The 16,873-nt window shown below is 51.4% G+C and overlaps 1 protein-coding gene across 1 annotated transcript; it reads left to right on the top strand.

Annotated features, from left to right (window-relative positions):
- Nucleotides 1–2,224: 2,224 nt before the first annotated feature.
- Nucleotides 2,225–16,656, top strand: LOC126534874 (neprilysin-1-like). Its single transcript, XM_072289457.1, has 3 exons — nucleotides 2,225–2,299; nucleotides 9,645–9,746; nucleotides 14,599–16,656. Exons 1-3 carry the CDS (start codon nucleotides 2,225–2,227, stop codon nucleotides 16,654–16,656), a joined length of 2,235 nt encoding a protein of 744 aa, XP_072145558.1.
- Nucleotides 16,657–16,873: the final 217 nt, after the last annotated feature.

The following is a 16,873-nucleotide window of genomic DNA, read 5'->3' as shown; positions in this document are numbered from 1 at the left end:
CAGTCACGCTGCAATCAGCTCACATGGCAGCGTAGCACACCGCCACAGCGACGGAAGTGCTAGTACAACCGCAACTTTGGCGGTGCTTCACGGAACTCTGTGCCACCTTGGAAAAAGTCCGGAAGCGCCTTGGGCCAACACCAAGCCCACATTCCTGCCGTCGGCTACGCGTCTCACCTCCGTGACTTCATGAATGAGCTCCGACCTACACCTCCGCTACAGCTCACACAATGGGAAACACATGTGAGTGGCGAACTTGAGTCCTGTTGTCACGCATTTCTGCGAAACAATGCAGTACGACGACTACTGCAAGCACCATACGATGAGCACATTAAGGTTTTCCGCAATGGTCGGAAGGCGCTTACGATCGGAATGCGTGGCCGCCACGGAACGTTATCCTTGCATAGAGTAAAACCGGCATATATGGAAACCGACCAACGCGAGACGGCTACCTGTAGCCCTTCGCCTGAGCTACCTGCAGCCCTTAGCCTGGGACCCGCAGAGAAGTGCCTCATACCACGGCAGCGAATTCAAAATGACAGAGACTGTACTGCCTCATGCGACTGACAGCTACCACACACGCAGTGGCAGACGCATAAATCCACCAAATCGCTTCGTTCTCTAGCCGCCCTGCGTTTCATTTTGTAGTGACCGTCTGTCACTGATTTGTCCCCCGTTTCTGTGAAATTGTTACCTCGCTTGGCCTCCACGTGAGGGTGATTGCCCCCTGCTCTTTCTTGAGATGTGAGGTCACTGCCCGACAGAGAAACCAGCACTGCCACTCGTCTAACCTGTTTTACTGTGGAATAAAGCCAGTCTACTTTCGTCATCAACCTGTCACAACGTGTTTACTTGCCTCGGCTAAACCGAGCTCCCAATAAGTGGTGCCCCAGGATATTTAGGTTTTTTTTCGAACACTGCCATAGACGACGCTTCTCCTCCTACTGCTGACATAGAAGACGCAACGATTACGTCTCCTGTCATCGCCGCAGAGCTTCAGCTTCCCAGCTTATGGCACAAGAATCCTCGACTTCGGTTTGTACAAGTAGAGGCCTGTCTTCAACTCCGGCGCATCACCTCACAGACAGCAAGGTACCTGTACGTCGTCGCCGCGCTACCCTCCGACATCGTCGATGCTATAGACGACTTACTAGCGGCCACGCCTTCGGCCACAGCTTACGACGATTTAAAACGCACGGTCCTGCAGCGCATCGAGCAATGGCAACAGAGTAGGCTTCAAGGGCTCCGGGGAATTGTCATGGCAACGATGCGGTTCCGGCACTCGGCGACCAACGACCGTCACAACTCCTGCACCGGTTTCGGCAGGTGCTGGACGGCTACTCCGCAAACGAGAGCCAGCTACCAATTTCGCGCGAGCTGTTATTGCAGCGCCTCGCACAGTCCGCACTCATGGTGCTAGTAGCTTCCGACGAGACGAGTCTCGATCGGCTAGCTGCACTCGCTCACCGCATATGCGACTACTCCTCTGCGTCACAGCTATCTGTCCCCGCTGCGAGGGTCCTAAAGCCAGGAGACCGACTCTCGCGCCTGCAGGCAACAGTCGACCGCCTTACCAGTGCACTGGATAAGCTGACGACGGGTGGAAGCATTGGCGCCCAACTTCGGCGCAACCATTCGCCTTCACTGTCTCGCAGGGACGCGCCGCGCGCCAGTTCAGCTGGCACAACCATCGCTTTCGGAAACAAGCAAGTCGCGGCACCCAGCCCTGTTTGTGGATGGGAAATGCACCGGCCAGTCGCTAACGGTGGCATGTGACATCGGCCCTCGCGCAAGCGGCCTATTCTTCGTAGTCGACCGAATCACCGCCTCCTCGTCGACACCGGAGCCGAGCTGTCTAACGTTTCCGCCACTGCTGCAGATCGCCAACGCGGCAAGTCCGCTCCCACGATACACGCAGTGAACAACACTGCCATCGCGTCGTATGGGCTCCCGTCAATGGGTGTTTTGTGATCGCCGACGTCAGCTTTGCCGTACTGGGAGCGAACTTCCTCAGCCATTTAGACCTGGATGTGAGCGTTCGCGATCGGCGCCTAAAGGATAAGGTCACATCCCTCGCTGTACTTGGCCTGCAGTCCAACCTCACCTCATCTGGCATCCGTGCGTTTCGGCCGGTTCAACGTACGATAAGCTATACTTGCAAAGTATCCGCAACTCACGAAGCCCCGAAATGATGCGTTGCCTGTGAAACACAAGCTGACGCATCATGCCACCACCGCCGGCCCACCTGTCGCCGCGCGGCCACGGAGGCTCGCTGGATCGTGGTTGGAAGTCGCCCGCCGTGAGTTCTAACGCTCAGCGTTATTCGCCCTTCCTCCAGCAAGTGGTCTTCTCCCATCATCTGGCTCCAAAGCAGGACAGTGGCGACTGACAGCCTTACGGTGATTACCATGGCTTTGAATGCCGTTACCACTCTGGATCAATATCCCCTTCCCCACACACGTGACTTCGGCGCTCGTCTCGCAGGAACCAAATCGTACACTAAGACGGTTTTGATGAGCGCATACGACCAAACTCCTGTCGAAATCAGTGACATACCGAAGACAGCAATCACTACTCCATTTCGGCTGTTCGAGTTTCTTCGTATGCCTTACGGTTTGAAGAATGCGCCGCATACTTTTCAAAGGTCCATGGACAAGGTTACGCGCGGACTCCCGTTCATTTTTGTCTACCTTAACGACATTCTCGTTGCAAGCCGCACAGACGAACTCCACAAAGAGCACATTCGCCTTCTATTTGAGCGACTGGATGAACACGGCCTAGTCCTAAAGCCCCAGGAATGCATTTCCGCAGTTCAAGCCCTGGATTTTCTCTACCATTGCATTTCACCCCAAGGCATCAAGCCACTGGAATCACGGGTGCGGGCAATCGCGGACTTTTTCTTTCCAACCTCCTTCAGAGAGGTGCGCGAGCTTCTGGGGCTCATAAATTTTCACAGGCACTTCATAACATCCTGTGTGCAAGTTCTTCAGGCGCATAGCGTACTGCTGCGTCGCGACTCCAAAAAGCTGCCTACCTTCCACTGGTGCTCGGAGAGCACGAACACCCCTTCCAGGAAGAAAAAACGTCTTGGGCTACCGCAGTGTGGCTGACTGATCCGTTGCCCGACGCCCCAACTCGCCTTATGGTAAACGCATCGCCCAAGGCAGTGGGTGCAATACTACAGCAGCACGATAGCACAGACTGGAGGCCGCTGGGTTTCTTCTCAAAGCGCCTGTCATTACAACAAGTGCTGGAGGGCGGGGTCACTGCCTCAGCAGTGGAAGGCTGGCAAGACCATCCTCATCCCCAAACCAGGCAAGCCGCCGAACACGGACAACCTCCGGCCCATCTCGCTCACGTCCTGTGTGGGCAAGACGTTGGAGCACATCCTCATGTGTAGGTGGCACGATTACCTGGAGGAGTCGGGACTATACCCCACCACGATCATCGGGTTACGGCGTTCCCTCGGCACCCAAGACGCGATGATTCTGTTGAAGAAGGATATAATTGACGATGACACCCTAACGAAAGACAACAACGCTATTCTGGGGCTGGACCTGCAGAGCGCCTTCGACAAGGTGAAGCACTCTGCGATCCAAGCCCAGGTGTCCAGACTCAACATGGGCGCAAGAACGTGCAGTTACATGAAGGACTTTCTGACGGGGCGGACTACCGAGCTCTGCGCCGGCGATCTACCTACGGCTCGAAGAGAAGAGGCTTGGCAGTGTCGGGACCCCCCAGGGCTCGGACATCTCACCGTTGTTATTCAACGTCGTTATGATCGGGGTGGCCAAGCGACTCTCTCGCGTCGAGGGCGTCCGGCACACCATCTACGCCGATGACATCACACTGTGGGGTCCGGGAGGCAGCGATGGTTACATTGAGAGCACGCTGCAAAAAGCCGTCGACGCGATCGAAGACCAGCTGAACGGTTCCGGTTTGATCTGCTCACCGAGCAAGTCAGAACTGCTGGTGTTACTACCGATGTACGTCACACGTAACAAGAGCGAAGCGAGGGACTACGAGACCATCAAGATCGTGACGAGGAACGGCCAAGTGATCCCGGAGGTCGACAAAATCCGGGTGCTCGGCATGATTATAGACAAGCGACGGGGCAACGGCGAGACCAATGTCCGCCTTTCAGCCAAGACTACCAACGCAATACGGCTCATCAGACGGGTCGCCAACCTCAAAGCCGGGATGAGGGAGGAAAGCTTGATTCGGCTTGTGCACTCCTTCGTAATCAGCCACGTCACCTACGTTGCAGCCTTCCACAACTGGATGCAATGTGAAAAGAATAAGAACGCCCTGATACGCCGAGCTTACAAGGCGGCGCTAAGACTATTCGAGTTTACGAACACCAACAAGCTCCTGAGCCTGGGGGTACACAATACCCTCGAGGAAATTGTGGAAGGGCAACGGATCGCGCAGATGGAGCGGCTCTCTATGACCGAAGCTGGCAGGCGCATACTTCAATACTTAGGCTTCACGCCCGGGGCGAAAAAGTCGAGTAGCGACGTTTCTGTCCCGGACGGGAGCCGGCGCCGGATTCGGGTAGGCCTCATCCCGAGAAATATGAACCCGGAGTTTAACAAGGAGAGAAGAGCGGCGAGGGCCAAGGCCCTCATCGACTTTCACGCCAAGGACGAGCACGCAAGGTTCGTGGATGCGGCAGAATACCAGGGAGACTGCGCGGCGTTCGTAGCTACCGTCATCGAGGCGTCGTGAGGCGCGACGAGAGCAGCGGCGAGCTTACGGGTCCGCGAGGCCTGTAAGGCGGAGGAGGTGGCCATTGCCCTGGCCATTGCCGACACCAGGTGCCAGACAGACGGTGTTGTGCGATTCGCGAAGTGCAGTGAGGAATTATGCAAAGGGCAAAGTGTGTGGTGAGGCTGTGCGTGTTCTGAGCTTGGCTGACCTGCAACGAGAGTATCGATATATTAGAATCAAATGGTTATCCGCGCACGCGGGCAACGATGCGTCGGAGAAGCACGATAACCACAACGAGACGGCACACGCTGTGGCGCGACCGCTAACCAACCGCGCCGCTGCAACCGACCGTCCAACGTGGTGTAGTGCCAAGGACCGCATGACGACGTTCAACGAGTTTACACAGTTCCACCGCCTGGCTCGACGGACTTTCCCACCCCCGCACCCGGGGCTGAGCCGAGCGCAGGCGGTGCTGTTCAGACAATTGCAAACTGGTTCCTTACCCACCCCAGTGTTAATGACTCATCTATACCCGAAATTACATGTGAGCTATGTGTGCCGCGTGTGCGAGCGCGAGAGGGCCACCTTGACGCACATACTATGGGATTGCACCAAGTTCCCCGACGAAGCTTCGACAAGTACAACGATTACGCCGCGACTCTCGGCTGCGGCGGAATGCTGCGACCACGAGAGCCAAACCTTGGTCGTTCAGCAGGTCTCGGTGGCTCTTGAAAGACAAAGGCCGAGCGAAACCGATGGCAGGTTGCCCCTCAGGGTGACCGACCGCGGGAGCAACACGCGCTGGAGTTGAGTAGAGACCACCCGCACAGAAGACGTCAGGGCCCGCGTCACGGCGCCATTTAGTCATGGTGTCGTTCTGCAGGCGACTACATGAAGTTGTTTCTCTCTCTCTCTCAAAGCGCCTCAAGCCCACAGAAGCTCGCTATATCACCTTCGGGAGGGAGATGTTGGCCATCTATGGCGCTGTCAAGCATTTCTGTTTTTTTATTGAAGGCTATAACTTTTACATTCGGACCTACCACAAGCCGTTAAACATCATTTTAAAGAACAACAGTTCTTCGTACTCAGAACGTGAGCTTCGGTAACTTTCTTTTATCTCCGAATTTTATACGGAGATCCGCCATATTTCTGGGACCAAAAATCAGGCAGCCGACGCACTGTCGCGGCTCTGTGGATTTGCAAGCTCTAGCCTGCGGCCAGCAAAACGACCTTTGCGGTCGTTTGCGCCATTTGCGGGAAAAAGGCTCGTCGCTCGAGCATGGGGAGGTGCCGCTTCCCTGTAAAACAACATTGGTCACGTGCGACACATCGCAGGCAGCTCCTCGCCCGTTCGTGCCCTATTAGTTTCGGCAGCCAGTATTTGATTCACTGCACGGGCTGTGAGCCATCCCTACATCAGAGTGACACAAAGGCTTATCATAGACCGCTTCGTCTGACTAGGGATCAAGAAAGATGTGCGAAGCTGCGCCAGAAGCTGCCCAAACCGTGAAAGTGACTTGGCACAAGCGTTCAACGGTGCAGCCGTTTCGACTACCAGAGAGCCGTTTCGATAACATGCATTTAGACTTGGTGGGGCCTCTTCCACCTTGACAAGGTTTCGGGTACCTACTCACGTTTGTCGAACGGTACTCAAGGTGGTCTGAGGCGACGCCACTACGAGACATCACGGCCGAAGCAGTTGCGAAAGCATTTGCTGCTAACGGGGGTATCGCGGTACAGTTGCCCTTTGCGAATAAATACTGACCAAGGCCGAAGCTCTCTTTTTTCTGCCCTGGCAAGACTGCTCGGCACGCACCTGCAAATCACTGCGGCTTACCACCCGCTGAGCAACGGCATGCTCGAGCGTCTTCACCGACAACTGAAGGCGTCATTCGCCGCCACGCTCGACCGGCAGCACTAAGTGGAAAGGCTACCCCTAGTACTACTGGGGCTGCGAACAACAATCAAGGATGACCTCAGAGTAAGCGCAGTCGAGATGCTCTATGGATCGGCAATCTGCGTTGCAGGCCAGCTTTTCGCACCCAGCAAGGCACTCCGCCAACAGCGGCGCAGAGCGGCTACATTCCTGGCTCGACCAGCATCGACCTACACCCCAACGAATCGTCCATGGATAGCCTGTGCTTAGTTTTCGGACAATGGAAACAACCACGTTCTGTCGCGCGACTCTGTCAAATCTTCGCTGACTCCTTCCTATGAAGGCCCCTTTCGTGTGGTTTGGCGTTCAGAGAAAACCTTGAAGGTGGTGGTACGCGGCAAAGAAGGAGACAGTCCAGTGCGGCCGCGTGAAACCCGCCTATTTTTAACATTAACGCTTCATTCCTCCCGCCATTCACACCTAAACATCCGGCATTCTCGGGGGGGGGGGGGGGGGGATCTGTAGCGGCCGTCAGTCACTGTGATTTTTCCCCCGCTTGTATGAAATTCGGTTACCTCGCCTGACCTCCACGCGGTCTTCCTTCAGATGTTAGGTTGCTGCCCGACAGGGGCGCCACCTTTGCCACACAGCAAACCTGTTTTCGTGTGGAATAAAGCCATTGTACTTTTCGTTCTCAACCTGCCAAAACGTGTATTCCTTGTTTCCGCTAAACCGAGCTCCCAACAATTTCGTTAGTGCTCTCACTGAACAGTTTCCAATAACATACTAGAGGGAACTCTGGCGCTGCATTTGTTGAGCCACAATGAGAATGATAGGAAATACATGCATTTGCCTGATCTTTGTGCTTGTGGATTTAGACGTTCTTGTGGCTTTGTTTATTACGGTTTATATGCCGTCATTGTTAATTTCAGAGTAATCTATTCTCTTTGAAGATCGCAAGACGGCGCTAATGCGCACATTTGCTACGAATTGCAACGATCGAGCATGTCGAGGTGGTCAAATCGAAACGCGCCAAGCGTCTCAAGGCGCTGGCATGCCCGCGATAAATTCCTAAGGGCGTTTCACATCCCTTTTCGACGCATGCTTCCGTGGTGCAATTGTTTCAATATCAGGCTTCTGTGCTAGAGTTCCTGTGTTCGAATCCTGCCGTCGGACAATGTAATGTTTATTTAATCATATATTACTCAGTACATGGATAAAAATAACGAGCTCACAAGCTCACAAAGTCGCGAAGCCGTTTCAAGCTAGAAGGACGAAGTTTAGGCAAAAGATGTACTTCCCCATAATTCCCATGGCGGGTCAACCACTCCCATTACAGCTCCCGTAGACACTAGCGCCAGAGTGCTGTCTAGTAATTATTGTATGAAACTCTGTGCTCTCACCGTGAGTCAACCGTGGCACTCCAAGCGCGGCCATTGAGGGAAAGGGAAGCCAGCATCACGAGAAGGCGCCAGCAGAAAGAAAATAAAGCTAATTGTCACCGAGAAGCTGGGGCGAACGCCTGTCTCATGGCTGCGCGCACGTCCCTACAAGTGTAGTGGTGGGAGAAAGGCAGGGGTGAGTCGATAAAGCCGTGGTCATCACAGGCAAAGGCAACCTCACGAGATAAAGCAAATGGGCACAGGGATATGGTACAAAAGGATACTGTGCAGTTCGCCTGCGTAGGCTAGGTTACCATTCGCCACCACCCTGATCTAAATGGGATGGAATTACAAAATTGTCATCTCTAGAAAGCCCCTAACCCCTTCCGTGCTGGTGTTGCCAACAGAGGACATTTCATGGAATTTCCACACAATTCATGGAAGGAAAGTGAATACAAAACGTGAAACTTTCGACGTGAAGCCAGCATAGTCTTGGGGTAATTGCCAGAAGTGTGTGTCAAGTGGTGCGCTACAATAACTGGTCTGCACAAAATTCAAAGTAAGAAAATAAATACTAGCAGTACTACAGCTCTTTTCAACTAAGGTCATCGTCAAGGCCAAACTTGGGCATCTAGCCTGATAATAGTGTTGTACAATAAAAATACGCTAAATGGCAGCTCAGGAAAATACATGAGCGAAATGATTTTCGTGACTCCTATAATAGCTCATTTGGCGGTGTACGAATTCGACGCCAACAGGGCTCAGTGGTTGTAAAATTGATATTGGGAGTATTCAAATTGTTTTCTTTGGCATGTATGCGGAAGCGTTTTGTAGAAGCATATGGGGCATTTTTGTTGAGTTATGTGTATTTACCCGTTAAGAACTGTTATTTATGTTAAAATGTGATGAAACACCATAGGACGTCCAGTGCATGCAGATACTTTGTCAATAAAAACAAAGGAGACTCATTTGACTGGTATGCCTAACCTGTTCGCTAGGTGTAAAAGAAACTGAAAATTGCTTTGAGTAGCTTGGCCTACTAATACCAAGAATTCACAGCGAACCGGGACGGGGTCAGGATGTCTGATCACCTGCGATAAGCTTTTCATTTTTATAATTACATTTTCTTGTTTGAACATTACAAGAGCGAACATAGTGTCTGACGGAAATAAAATCCAACTTTTCACTCCCTACAATATATTATACAAGAAAGTTGTACATTTTTCAGACTACATCACGTCTTTATTCAGAACGTTTGAGCCCTGGTGACGCCATTTGATTCCATATCCGTAATATTGTTATATATTGTAAAATAAAAATTTTCATTTGTCTACTGTGCTTCTGAAGACACTTTCACACTAAATATATCAAGGAAAGATAATCTCTGCCTAAAGGAAAACAAAAAACAGGGCCTAAAGGGTTAAACACATGCCCACGTCCTGCACATTTATCGTTCAATCGTATCTTTTTGTTTCCTCGAATGTATCAATGCCTTTTATTTTTATTTGCGTAGGGTTGTGCTTGCATAAGATGTCCGTCTCACCCGACCCCTTTTGTGGGACTTCCATACATCACAATCTGTACTGCTTAAAAAAAAAGATGCTTGTGTGATACCTCTAAACTTTGATCTTTTCACGCTGAATAAGCTGCGATTTGATTTAATTCCTACTTTGCAGATCTCGAACCCCATAGGTGCCTTCTTCAGTTTAACAAAATGCTCCTCCAGTGGCACATCAATGCAGGTGGCCCGGAGGAGAACCATCAGCACGAAAGGACAGGTGCGTTTTTGTGGCGCTCATCGAGGCGGGTGACCTGAGGGTCACTTGTCAGGCACATGCAGCCCCAGCGAACGCATGCTCCACATTGCTTAAGTCGAGCACAATATGGCTTTGGCTGAAGAAGTTACAAATCAGTAGCGCATACTATAGGGAAGCTGTCTTGGGAAATATGCGGGACTAGTAATTATCTGTGTCTCATTTACGTAACAGTCCTTAAATAACCGCAGCAGACCACACGCACACCTAGTCGTTAGCGAACCTGATGCAGTTCCCAGCGCATTGCTTTAGAGATTATCAGCGCACCGTCGGCGGCGCTTTCGCGCCCAGGTGCCGAAAGCGCACTGGTGCTGCGCTTGTTCTCAACGTAGAGAGAAACACAGAGCAAAAATTAATTTCATGTAATGGCCCAGGAACGTGGATTACACAAAGTGTAAGACTGCACGAACATATGTACTTTAAAGTTGTGAACCCAGCAGCAAGGCTCTGGACTGGGGGTGTCTGAATACCTAGCCACTTTATTAAATAACGTTTTCTCTCTTTCGCTGGACAGGGTATGGAAGAAGAGGTCAAGCTAAAGCTGAAAACCAAGTATATTGTAATTGGAAATAAAAGAAGGCAGCAAGGAATCTATTAAATTCAGTGCTAATTAAACGGTAAACGCGAGACAAATGCGTTTGCATTACGTCGGATCTGTTTGAGGTCCCGTATCCATGATTTAAGCCGCACTCACTAAATTGCAAGGGGCAATTCAGGAGCTCACTCGACACACGTCTTGTTTCTCCATGGAGCGAATTGTAACTGAAGGTGGTCTGCAGCAGACCACCGTCCCTTGCACGATATGACAAATAAGTTCTGCTGAAGCCCGCAAGGGAGAGGAAAGTACATAAAAGAAAGAAATTGCCCCCCCCCCCCCCCCCCACCGAATCGTAGTACGAAGTTACAAAGGAGACCCATACAGGTGTCTCAGAGAAAGCCTCGCAGTTGAAGAAAAATTCGTCCTGGTTCGAATCCCGGACCACGACGAATTTGCGCGCACTGTGGGGTTCCATGTTATGCGAAGCATTTTGTACGTACCCGACTATGCAGCATTTTTTGGGATTCCGCACACCGTCGCCAGATGAACGAACGTGTTGTGTTTGTGAAAACTGAGGAGTTGCGTGTTGTGGGTCGCGGGCGCACGTGTTTGTGACGCCAGCAGCGCGGCGACGACCAGGTCGAAGACCGTCGTACGGCAGCGAAGGCATATCTGTGCAGGCCGTTCGGCGTGAGCTTACGACATGGCGATTGGTTCGGTTATACGCGGGTAGCCGACGAGCGTAAGCGAGATAAATACGGTTTGAGACGTCATAAGCAGCTACGTCAAGCACACTGGTACGTACCTATATCTATGTCATGTGGCGTATGTTAAAACGACGATGGCATTTATACTCCGGCGAACAAGCGTTAACACATGAGAAACTTGGGCGAACTTGAAGTTTGCACAACGCCGCAGTTTCTAAAATAGCGCAAACTGCTACCAAGGAAGTGCTGAGGAAAGCGCCTAGGTCTGGATATACTGCAGCCTAACGCAGCCCTGAAAGCGCGAGTTGTCACATGGAAAGAAGGCGAGGAAGCGGCAACTGGCGAACGCGCTGAGTGTTTCAAAAAGCTGGCTGCTTTTGAAACTAGAGAATTATGCGTGCGATCGTGATATAGCGCGTAGAAAGATAGCAATGCCATTTGTCCAGAGTATGACAGCATTATGCATGCATTGGAAAAGGTTAAAAAACATTGCTCGGTAAGCGGAAGTGCGGTGAATTGGGGAAAATGCCTTGGGTTCTGGCGTGGTGACTGGCTTGGGATGCCAGATATTTTCGGTGACATCAATTTTGTTAACACACCGGTGTAATATCTAGGGGCACCCTTGCAATACTACAGGGACAATGAACCGTACTGGCAAGAACAGTGGACCGAATCACAAGGTGGAACAAGAGAATGCAATGGTTGTAAATGGTCAATATTTTCCAGAGCAAGTGCCGGTAACTTGTTTCCGGTCAGCGAAACTTGGTACGTGTTACAGGCTCTTCATTGCTCTAAAGTTAACATCCAGAAATTTCCCCGTCTTTTTGCATTGTTCGTGTGGGAATACAAGAGAACAAGAACAAGTCGGACAAACCTCTCTTTGCGCCAGATAATAATCCGTTTTCGTCCTTACGTAAAAGTCCTTGGAAAAGACCCTTTCCTATGCACAATGTGGCAGCTTCGTCTGAGCAAACCACTGCCGTACATTGTTGTATGCGCGAATAATTTGCCAGGAAGCATACATGACTTTCTAAAAGAAGTAGTTTTAGCCGGTATGCTTGGTTTTCCGCTTGAATATTTGGCTGCGGTGACATGAAAAAGGTTGTACAAGGCCCTATGTGATGTTATACTTCTTGTACCTTTGAATAGGTCAAGGTACCCTTTAGGACGAGGGAAAGATGTACTTAAGAGGGTAAATAAAATGATGGTACCTGCAAGAGTGAAAACATTTTTTTTCCAACTACATACATGCACGCTTGCTGTCCAACCTTGGCTGGCAGAAAAGGGCATATACGTGACATGGGGAACGCACTGCATAATATGTAGAAAACAGGAAACGACAGAGCATGTATTCCTCGGGTGCAGGGACACCGTGTTTCTACGGGACCTTCTGCAGTGTACCAGTAAAAAAGATTACTCTCGGATACCCCAGGCATTCGGTATCTCCCTGTAGAAAGTGAGGAAGGGCCACCAATTGATCTAATCATGCTGATTGTACTCCATTGCATATGGAGGCGCAGGATGGCAGTTGTGCACGCCGATGAGGATGCCTGTTCGGCGCGTCAATACTTGAGAGTGTGACACGTTTTGTTGAAGAACAAAAATAAATAAAAATATAAAGAGATGTGTTCCAGACTGGTTAGCCCATGTAGAGCTTCACTTAGACATAAAACTCTTTTAGAATGAACGCATTGGCGCCAGATGCACTGGTGTTCTTTTTACGCGGACAATGCAAATATCTTTATTTTTTGTTTGTGACGTTGCAGAAACAGGCAATAAAGAAAAAAAAAGAAAGAAAAAGTGATCGTTGTATAGTGCTCAGAGTACTTGGCTGCTATGCTCCACGGCAGAAGGTAAATCCCACAATCTGTCACACATTATTTTGCTTTTATTAAAACGAGGCGAGAAAGAAACCTGCCTATCGCAAAGTGCCAAGAATGACACCAACAATGCTTCGGATTAAGATTATTTGAAACAGCTTCAGAATGTTTTGAGCTCTGCAGTAATAAAGCTCTAGGCTCCTTAGCAGCGTATTTCATGGCGTTCTCCGTGGACAACGCACAAAGATATCAAACAAGTGCTAATTTGATTTCTTCTTAATGCTTGCTGGGGAAATAAAACATTTGTCGTTTAATGACTAATCGCGTTATGGAGACAAAGCTTCGTTGAAGTATAGTGTTTGTTGAAAAATAACCCAGGAAACCTACGCACTTCTTATGAGATGTGCATGCGAAAGCATTATCCAATTGAGCGCAGCTGAGTGGTCCTTCGAGTTATGAACAGCTCGCGGGCAAGCGAGCGTGTTGAGACGCTTGGCCAACACTTCCTAGATGGCACAAGGCTGGTGCACTTGGATCCGTGCCTGACGGCCGTAGGATCTACTGGGTATGTTCCCGAGTAAGCCGCGCTGATTTTCACGTCGCCGCTTTCAGCACGCCGGGTTTGGCAATGGAAATTTTTGTTCAGTTAGCATGACGTCATAAAGCAGAGTGTACAGTCCCGCTATCCAGGAGCGTTGGCACGTTTTGATTTGGCCTTACCGAGGCGCAGTTAGAACGCAGATGAGAGCTTGCGCGGGCAATGAACGCAAGGACGACACAGGCTTCCGAAAGCGAGCATGACGTGGCGTCACAACAATGCCCTCTCCCTTCTCGCAACACCTGTCGTGCTATTGCAGCAGCAGGTGTTCCCTTTCGGTCTCTTCCCTCCGTCGAGACGTGCTCGTGACCTGGCGCCGCAGTTAATGAGAATATAGGTGCCATCTTTCGCTTGTCCAGACGAGAGACACCGGCTTTAACTTCAATGAGCAATTTTATGCTCTCGCATAAAAAAAAAAAAAAATATGGGACTTGGTTAAAATTCAAAGCTTCAAGTGAATTGGGAGCACGGTAATACGCATGCTGACGTCGTAGCCATTACGTCACTTGTGGGAATTCTTACTCTCAATGAGCGGTTTTGTAATTCTCGCTGAAGCTTCGCATACGCATATGGGATACCCTCTTATCTTGAATCTAAGTTTTGAAGTGTCTCTAAGTGCGCACTTGTTACCGCGGGGGCTTTTCTTGCACGCTGTCTCACATATAACGGAGCATGCGCAAAAGCTGTTGGGGTTGGGCGCACAGCTTGTGTGAAAGCTTTAGAAGAGTTTCGAAGAAGTTCTACAAGAGCCGGACATACATCTTTGGTGGAAAATCGTTTCGAGTCAAGAACGAGGAGCGCACGCTGGGCGCTGAGGCCTTTTATATTTGAGCTAACTGCTTCACTGGAGCTCGGCTGTGCAGCGTCGCACAGGGCTTTCCTCTTGCAATGCTGCCTTTGGAGGCTTATTTTGCCAAGAGTCCACCCTGTATCCCTTGTTCTCGCTGAAAAGGGTGCGTAACATTAACGACGTTCAAATCCAACGCTCATTGTTTGTTTTTCGTACCGGCCTATGGATTTGACGTTGTTTGAGGACTTTGTCCCACCGCGCGCTAACGCCAAGCCAAAGAGACTGTTACATTACTGTGGAGCTTGGAACCTGACGTTTTACATTCCTAGAGCCATGGTTTAATTATGTCAACCTCTCTCGCAGCACGTCGAAGCGAATGAGAAAGCTCAAGCAAAGACCATGCACCGCGGCAAGGTGATCATGCTGGTGGTCGTCCCAGCGCTGGCCCTCTTGATAGCCGCGGTCGGGGCTTTCATCTACATGATCACCCTGGAAAAGCCCGGAAAGCGCGTGGACACGTGCAGGAGCGATGACTGCGCTGCCTTTGGCCAAGAGCTAAGCGCGGCCGTCAACTGGTCGGTCGACCCGTGCCAAGACTTCCACGCGTTCGTGTGCGGCGGATGGAGCGACCCCAAGCGACGAGAGACGACCGAGTCGCGTATGGTGGCTGCCGCCTTGGATCTGGCGATCGGGGAAGCTAAAGCCGACCTGACGTATCGCAGCAAGGCGACGCAGTTCTTCGAGAGTTGCACCATGGCCGGTAAGTGGGCTCAAGAGAACCTGAAAGAATTCGCGGATCTCCGGCACTCCTTGGGCCTGCCCTGGCCCGAGCATAAGCCCAGCGGCGCAACGCACCCGCTCGACATCATGGTGAACCTGGCGCTGAACTGGGAAATGAACTTCCTTTTCGACCTCGGCACCGTTACCGTAAGGAATTCTACCGCGCTGCTCGTCTCCCGCGGTCGCCTGGATGCCGTGTGGGAGGAGAAGTTCCGCAGTGTCAGGACGGTCAAAGCGTACGAGGATTACGTGAACGGTTACTACAAAGTCCTCAACACCAACGGTGCGCAATCTGGCGTGGGAGCAGCTGACCTCCTCGACATCGAGACGGCCTTTGTCAACGCGAAGCTCGAGTTCCTATACGACACTCCTCGGCAAGAATGGTTCGAAGTCGCCGCCCTGGACTACAAGACGCCGTCTGTTCCGATGGGCTCGTGGCTCGCTCTTCTGAGGAAGCACGACTGGCAGTTCGTATGGACCGGCGGGGACACCGCGATTGTCGAGGATTGCAAAATATTGGAGAGGATCGACAGGCTGCTGAAGGACATGAACCACGACAAGCTGATCATCGGGCTCTCGTGGTTGTTCATTCAGACGCACCTCTGGGCTGTTAATGGGGATCCTTCACTAAGATTCGGTGGCATCTACAAGAACCTCACACAGATGAAGGAGCGCGGCTGCATGGAATACGTCGAATCTCGTCTAGGGCTGCTCGGCTGGGCGACGACGCTAACAGAGCGCTTCGGCACGAAGGAGAACCGACTGCACATCGCCAGTTTCCTGCAGCGAATCAACGGGCAAACGAAGAACCTAGTAAACAAGCTCAGCTGGATGGACCACGATAGCAAACAGATGATCTTCTCGAAGCTGGACAAGATGACCCGCACCATACTGCCAGCGGACAGCTTCTTTGACGCTAAGAAACGCGATAGGCTGTACGCCATCTTTCCTGAAATGCGCGGCAAGACCTTCATGACGAATCTAGTCAAGACGTCCGAGATCTACCGGGCGCTACGCAACCACAAATACTTCGAGGACGTGTACAGCGTTCGCATGTTTCCCCGGTTTGGTCGCGAGCGTTACCTCTACATGCCAGACTTGATGATGGTCGCGTTACTGAACCTGAGCCCGCCGATGTACTACAAGGAGGCGACGCTGGCGATGAAATACGGTGGCCTAGGCTCCTTCGCGGCTCGACAGATGGCGAGGACATTCGACGAAATCGGCGTAAAGGTGGACGACTTAGGCAAGCACCGACTGTGGCTCGGAGCAGAGACGGCAGCAACGCACGAGATTAAGGCCAACTGCAAAGTCCACTTCGGCTCGGACAGCTCGCTGTGGCGCCCGATGCGCGCGCTGCCCGTCATGCCCGGGCTGGAGATTGCTTACGAGGGCTTCTCGGCGGCCGTGGCAGTTGACTTTCGAGCTCTGGACGACTTCAAGGTGCTTCATCTGGAAGCGTTCACAGACTTCCAGATCTTTTTCCTGGCGCACTGTTACGCAGTGTGCGCAAAGCGGCCGCAAACCATGGGCGATGACTGCAACGTTCCGGCCAAGAACTCGCCCGTTTTCGCAGAAGTGTTCCATTGTCCCGCGAACGCGCCCATGAATCCGCCAGAGAAATGCACTTTTTTTTACTAGTAAACAATTCCGGCAGTTGTAACGTTTTTAATGTGCGAACGCCGCCCACGTCGGAGAGTTTAATATGAATGGCTTCGGAGCGTCGCGAAAGCTGCGCGCCTCAAAATCGAGTGGCGCAGTGGTATTTTACATAGTTTCGTACAATAATTACTAAAGAAAACTCTGGCCCTACACTCATTGTACCACCATGGCAATGATGGGAAGTACATTGATTTGT

The sequence above is a fragment of the Dermacentor andersoni genome, chromosome 7 (assembly GCF_023375885.2).
Source record: "Dermacentor andersoni chromosome 7, qqDerAnde1_hic_scaffold, whole genome shotgun sequence".
Classification (NCBI taxonomy): domain Eukaryota; kingdom Metazoa; phylum Arthropoda; class Arachnida; order Ixodida; family Ixodidae; genus Dermacentor; species Dermacentor andersoni.
The sequence above is the reverse complement of the archived record's forward strand: the minus strand, read 5'-3'. Positions and strand labels throughout refer to the sequence as shown.

Coding starts and splice junctions, on each gene's coding strand:
- LOC126534874 (XM_072289457.1), top strand. CDS start 2,225: ATGCCACCACCGCCGGCCCACCTGTCGCCGCGCGGCCACGGAGGCTCG. Junction 2,300..9,644: donor GTGGTTGGAAGTCGCCCGCC/GTGAGTTCTAAC, acceptor CCTACTTTGCAG/ATCTCGAACCCCATAGGTGC. Junction 9,747..14,598: donor CCATCAGCACGAAAGGACAG/GTGCGTTTTTGT, acceptor CCTCTCTCGCAG/CACGTCGAAGCGAATGAGAA.